Consider the following 7,416-nt stretch of genomic DNA (forward strand, 5'->3'; position numbering starts at 1 on the left):
CATTACTCACTTCCTCTTACAATCGCCATAGTTTTCAGCCTCAAATGAATTTTTCCAGTTGTAACTGATACACAATAGGTAACAAATTCAGATTTATAATTATGCTCATAACATCATGAAGACTAACCAGAAAATGTGTGTCCGTATATAGATTCCGGTAAAAAAAAGAAGCAGGAACGATTTCAGCTTCGCTGTAAACAGGTCGCGATACATGAAAGATAAAGTTCTCTTCGTTTCTAGGAGAGAGCGTATCATAATATATGGATCCACAATCCACATCCACAGGTAGGCTGGCTACCCAAATTTCGCCCTTGACGGATTTTAGTTTAGACTTGGGAAGCTGCGACTCTTCTCGGCAATTCTAACTGCCAGATACGATTGCGATCTACATTTTTCTAATCCAGTCATTTGTGCATTATCGTCTTCTATTTGGCAACTTGGACGGGTTCGGATAGGTAGGCAGATAGCTTATGAAGGCAGGAAGGTGGGGTAGGTAGGCATGTATCCAATCCCCGACCTCGTCGAGCTAAAACGATTATAATAACTATTTTATCCCGCGAGGATCTGGTCCATTGTGCTCCCCATTCTGAAAGTCATAACACGATATCCACACTACCACGAGAACACTTTGAGGATCGTGGCAGTATCCTAGGATGGCGGGTGCTCGATTTGCAGTTTAGTATACACTATACATGATGCCTTGGTACACCAATCCTCTGCCAAAACTTTTTGTGCATACATGCATGCACTATACATGCATGGATGTGTGTCAACGATCATCCTCCTTGACTGTTACAAGGTATAGGTGCGAAGGGGCACACCAGCGGCAATATTTCACAGTATATTGTTGCCATCTGCACACGCAACCCCGCGCGACAGAATAGAGGACGTAGGATGAAGCTTTTATTTATCTGCTATTTATTTGTCGACGTGCTGCCGAGCGCCCTGCCCTACCGAAGACAGGATTGAAAAGTTATTAATCGTCCAGCTTCCGTGCCACCTCGAAATTTCAGAGCAACTCAGATTCCTTGCTCTAAATCTTCAATTAAGCCTTCTATTCTCACTTCTAAAGAACCAGAGCTCGAGATCGTTTCAAAGATCACGATTTGCTCTTAATTGAGTGAAAACTAGGGCTCCGTTCACAATGCATTCAAATGTTCGAGTTGTATAATGTATAAATGCCTATTATGCATTTATCCAATTTGAACAATTTTATTATTCATTTTGAGGAAATGACTTTGACGTGATTATCTTTCCGTCAGAAAGTTCATATGTTGTGTTTAAACTTGGCATTACTTACATTACGTACAATTTTTATGGACATTTTAAGGAGTGATACTCGCCTACGTTATGAATGTTCAAATTCTTTTTTGCAGTCGTTCTATGGCTGTCGTATATACCCAACATGAAACTGAGTGATTTGAATGTAATCCGTGTCACGACGATAACTCGTTGGAACTACCATCGTTATCGTGCTTTTCGCACGTGAGACGAATAAGTACCGCTGCATCTTGCGGATAGCACTCAAATTAATTACCTTGTCCCGAGATGCATCCTTGTTTTATGAAATAAGGCTCAGATAAGTTAGAACGGTGTCAAGACTTTTAACAGATGAAAAGGATGTATCAGGTGTGAAGATTCGCACCTGCATGTGTTACAAAATATGATAATTTCCAATTCAACAGCTAAACATTTTACTTTAGATTATATGCCCATATATCCAGGTTATGTTTTTGTTTTAAAATCACTTTCATGCCAAAGTCATTTTTCAGTCTTCTAAAATGCTTAAACATTGTAACTTAAAGATCCTTATTTTACTCTAAAAAGCTATCTCGAATTCACCCTCTTCGTTGTAAGAAGAGAAGTGCGACCGGCCGCCATTTTTCTCATAAAAAATTCGCCAACTTTGCGTTTCCGTTTTGCGCCTCCGCTCTTCTCAAGAGTGCCAGGAGGCTCGGAGGGGGTCGCTGGTAAAATATATTCCAGTCAACTTCCGGTAGAAATAAATAAAGTCACGCCACACGATTCTCGGGCGTTCCGCCGTCGTTGCGCTCCGACCATATCAGCCATGCGCGTGCAGCGACTTTATCTCCCGATAACTCCCGTTCGCTACTAGAGGCAGTAGCCAAAAAAGAGTACGTTAAGGCTGCAAAAAATTTCCCAACAGTACTCATTTGAGAAAAATTGATCCAAACTGTGTTCAAACTTTAGCAAAAATAATTAATTTTTAATAGCTTAGTTTTGTGCGATATTACTGAATACTGTGTCAAATATCGTAGTATTACTTTACTAACAGAAAGTGAAGCTCAAAGTAAAAACTACTGTCTATAGTGATATATCAAATTATTTTGTGTATTGTATTATGAAATTTTTTTGTAATGCTATTAGAATTAAATACGTTATATAGTGATGTGTACATTTTTCTTAAAGCTTAAAAGGAAAATTACTAATGTCTTCATTTTTCTATTTCAGGAGAGAAACCATTCAAGTGCGAATACTCTGGCTGTGACAGGCGATTCGCGAATAGCAGTGATCGAAAAAAACACAGTCATGTCCACACGTCAGACAAACCTTACAATTGTCGAGTTTCCGGCTGCGATAAGTCCTACACCCATCCAAGCTCATTGCGCAAACACATGAAGGTATGTCTATATTTTTTAAATTTACAAAACCGAATTTTCTACAATTTTTAAGCATAAAACTCAAGATCAATAAGAAAAAATCCGGAAATTTTAAGTGGATCTCAAATAGACTTTACAGTCTCGGGTTAATCTTGTGAATTGTATTATATGATACTAAAAGTAATTAAAGATGATAAATATATTTTTATAAACGATATCTAGTATTGCAGCTCTATTAAACACATATTTGTCTTAATATTGCTTTTCACTAATTTTGAAAATGATTATTAACAACTTTGCCCTAACCTACTTTTCATTTTTAGCACAAATTCGTTCTTTAAAAATGTTTGACCTATAACCTCTTTTGTATTAGCATTTAGGGAATTCTAAATTTCTCATATGAAACTTAAGTTATTTAAAGGAATAGAACTATATAATGTTATTAAAAAAAAAAGTAAGTTTCCAAAATTGTTAGATTGATGTCCAATTGATTACATTCAGGATCCTAAACTCAGAAAGCACAGCCACTTAATCTGCTAACTAATTATAAATTCTTTTATAAAGACAAATTATAAATATGAAATATATAATCAAGCTCGAATGCACTCCAACATCACAACTCAACAGATTCGAGAAGTTAACCGCTTGTCATTTAAAAAAGAATCCCTAAAGGCCTAAACCCTCCTGACCTTTCCCGATAATCTTCCGCAAGTAGCAGAAGAGCTGACGTTCTGTCCATCTTCTGGAGAAATAAAGAGGGAAGAGAAGTCAAACCTAGTGAAGTTTACGCGCGACCGAGCATGGAATCTTAATGGGAAATTACCTGTAGACCAGAACAAACCACTTTACCCAACTCCCGCGATACGTGTTCAATATAGGTAGTAAAGCTGCTGATGATGATGGCAATCTTAAGTTTTCGCCGCCAACGTTACATAATTCGCGGAAGCCAGTCCCAGAGATTTGCCCGGTGGGTTTTGAAAGGGAGGTTCTATAGCTCCAGAACGAGGGACAAGGCATTCTTCTTGATGTTGCAATCCTTCCTATCCAATTCAAATCCTTTAGACTTTTGTCTTTTTTCATCAAAGGTTACTCTTATTATTTAATCTCTTTCAAAAGACTTGCGTTATTACAATATGATAATTAAATTAATGGTTTTTATTGCATAATCTTCACATGCAATTTTGATTTAATTTTAACTTTTTGTTTTCAGGTGCACGGAATGACGTTGGGAGAGGGAAAACTTGGAGGTGGATATGAAAGTGAAGGTGAAGAGAGCAGCAGTAGTGGTGGGAGTTTATCAGTAACTGGACACAATGAGTCACCTCAACCCCAAACAGTTGTATCTGCAACAACTACGGTAACAACAAATCCCCCCTCATCGCACCTCTCATCTAGAGGAGCAGAACTGACGGAATGGTATGTCTGCCAACCACCTGCAGTTGGTTCCCAACACAGCCCTCTGCCAGGTCCACCTCCTCACCATCTTGGACATCACTTTAACTCTTTAATGCATCATCAGGCGGCTGCCTACTAGCTTACTTTTCCTAAAAGTTCTGAAATAACTCTGGATTGGTATCACGATGGATGTGTGGACCAGACCTGTCCGGAACAATACTCATGATTTAGAAGAGCATCGGATGATCCCAAACAGGGATGGTCAAAATCCATGCATGATTCACCAAATCGCTAATGAAAAACAGGATGACTAGTCCTGTTACGCTGATCCAGATGAAGAATGTCTAGCAGTGGGAATAGGTCAATTGAAGATTGGTTGGATTTATTTTCGATGTTCGTCATCGACGCTTGGCTGTGGAACCTCTTTGCGAGAATCGATTGCTTGAACCAATTGGCTTGATCGAAACATTGCACGTCGAGAGATTCTTGATCTTTTCCGATCAGGACTTATTACTTCTTATCATAAGTTATTAATTATAGAAATGGAAGTTTGATTCATGCGACTATAAGTTTAAAACATTCGAACATTTTGATAATATCTGATTCTCTTTAGTATACAGAATGGACCTGTTCAGTTTTATTACCACTTTTAGAAATATTTAATTAAAAAAAAAGTGTCTGCTAAAAATTAAAAAAATATCTCTAATTTTGTCAACCAATAACCATGATTCGGAAAAGTTATAGTGCCTAAATTATAAAACAAAACGTGAATTAAAATTTCTTAGTTCTACACTGGCACAGATCATTTCCAATGTTCAAGTCACGTTCAATTTCAAGCCCGATATAATTTTACAAAATCATGATTTGTTTTTGCGAATAATTCATCTACTTCAAGATTCACGAAAAAAATTACAAAAATTGAGTGACTCTATCAATTAGACTGTTCCTTATTCTCTAGCATATGAATGATCATAAGCTTTCACCATCCAATTTTAGAAAGATAAATTACATGTATTGTGTACTCTTAAAAATTGGAAGGTGAGATATTAACAATTCCGAAAAAAATTTTACTGCTGGTTATAAGGGCCATTAATTGAATCATTTTCTTTCTGATGAAGACGCGAAACTTAGACAGTTTCAAGATATTGTGTTAATTTTTCTTATGTTTTACCACAGAGAGAAACTCACATGTATTTTTGTTGTTCTTATTTACTTTATAAACCAAAATTTAAAACTTTATTTCTAAACTCTTTTTTTCGTGAAGGAGTATTAAAATATTTTGATGGATTTCATTATTATTCAATGTACATACGGCGAAGTATCGTGAGTATGCCTTAAAGATCTCAAGTTAAAGAATGTTAAAGCCAACCTGAAAATTGTGACGTCATTCGATGCAATACCAAATATTTAGAAAAGCTAAAATTTTCGTACAAAAATGACTTTTTGATAAATATAAAATATCTTGAAATACAAGCTTGCAAAGAATTGATAATGGTTTCAGTGTAATGATTTAATTAATATTATATTGCATTCTATTAAATTTAAATAGATGACTTAGATAATAATCGATTAAATCATGCATCTGGGATTAAACCAAGTTTTTTAAGTTTTCTAAGTTTTCTAAGTTTTCTATTTCAGAAAATTATATTTGATCTAAGATGCCTATTGTCCTGAATTGAATGCTTTTGAGTCGTCGAATGACTAAAATGTATTATATAATACGCAGATAGAATCGTATTGCAGGGGTCGTTATGAAAATGGCATCAGAAGAATGTACCAGTGCAACCACGTTCGTGCCTCAATTTACTTCAAACCAAATATTGCTAGCCTCAGATTTTCGATGTGCACGCGCCCAATACGCTTCTTTATAGTCGACACCTGAAATCTAGTAATACAAATTAGGACTTAATAGTTTTCATTCCTTTAACATATTTTTATAATATTCTTGACGAGACAATCATGATTTGATTAGTGACAGAAAAAAAGCATCATCTACTATAACTTTAGGTACAAGTTCTATCAACGTTTCGTTCCCTACTGTATTTTTCAAAGAAAAAACACGAAATAAGGAAAAACAAATAGAAAAAAAAGGAAGAAGAAAGTATAATACATCATGTGCAATATAAAATTATTTGTGTCACTCTGATCCAATGTCTAAAATCAAGTTTTGTCATCAGTGATTATTGAGCCAGGAATATTAAAGAAATTGTTGAAGAAATTATTGATGAAAGTGTATATATCTATGCGAAAATCTTCGGCGTGCTTTTATTATCGTGATAGCTGCAGAGGATGTAGAGAGATCTAAGAAAAATATTATAATATAGCAATTTACAATTGGCTTAGACAAGTGGCTATGTAACATCTTGCACAATATTCATGAAAATATTTGTGTACAGCTTATATAACCATTTTGTAAGAATATCAATTGTTATGTTTAATATTTTTACTTGGGTATTATTTTCGAAGTGGTGAGATTGTAAATACTGTGTGAAAGACTATGAAATTATGTTAAAATAAGCGAAAAAAACTTGCGCTACGTGTTCAGTGTAAGATATGTACTGCGATTTTTATTGTGTGATATACTGTACATAATAGATATTTAGAAACTCTAAAAAATTGAAAAAAGTATGTGAGAATAATTGTAAAGAATGCCTGGAAGGGTAAGTAATCCTAAGTAATTTTATTGGAATAATTATTATTTCTCTCTGTTGTGTATACTGTATATGCTTAGCCACTAAAAAGAGTAATTGAAAACAGCGACTGTACCATATAATATTTGTTTTTCAAAGATTCAAAATATATTGATGATGCGAGGTATATTAAAAATGAGATTACACATTTATTTCACCCTTGTGATCCACACTGAAAAATTATCACAAATTTTTCATCCAGAAATGGTTTAAAGGATTCTTTCGTTGATTCAATCGCGTACAGTTAAAGTGATGCTACAAGCGATTCGAGTAAAATGCTTGTGAAGTCATTACCTCTGGCTAAATGAACAAGTTGAAAGCACAGAGATGGTACGTAGAAAATATCTGAGTCTGAGGCTTCGGGGACCTTTTTTGGGCCGTTAGGACTGTAGATATTTTATTTTCGTAGCAAAATTTATGAACGAACAAGATAATAAAATGCGCCGAGGCATTCTCCTTGTCGACGTCTTGGGGAATATCGACCAGCGAAATGTCTTGAAGCTCGATTTCGGTCCCCAGATTACGTCGCGTCGATAAATAATAAAACCAGCTTATAGCAAAGCCAATAGACGGGTAGTGCCTTTTAATTATACAAGGCCATACAAAAGTATTGTATCAAATTGTTCAGCATCTCAAGAAACTTGATTTTATATTAAACTTCCTTTTGTATCAGATAACGGTTATGACTCAAATAATCTTTGCACTTTATT

At 35.3% G+C, this 7,416-nt stretch overlaps 1 protein-coding gene across 1 annotated transcript in view; it reads left to right on the plus strand.

The window, feature by feature from the left end:
- Positions 1-6,833, plus strand: part of LOC117167775 (pair-rule protein odd-paired) — a 29,972-nt gene extending 23,139 nt beyond the window's left edge. Inside the window, exons 2-3 of the mRNA XM_033352946.1 lie at positions 2,473-2,642; positions 3,832-6,833. Of these exons, the coding sequence (XP_033208837.1) occupies positions 2,473-2,642; positions 3,832-4,155 (494 nt within the window). The 3' untranslated portion in view covers positions 4,156-6,833. The remainder of the gene's footprint in view (positions 1-2,472; positions 2,643-3,831) is intronic.
- The last annotated feature ends 583 nt before the right edge of the window (positions 6,834-7,416 follow it).

The sequence above is a fragment of the Belonocnema kinseyi genome, chromosome 2 (assembly GCF_010883055.1).
Source record: "Belonocnema kinseyi isolate 2016_QV_RU_SX_M_011 chromosome 2, B_treatae_v1, whole genome shotgun sequence".
NCBI classification, from domain to species: Eukaryota; Metazoa; Arthropoda; class Insecta; order Hymenoptera; family Cynipidae; genus Belonocnema; species Belonocnema kinseyi.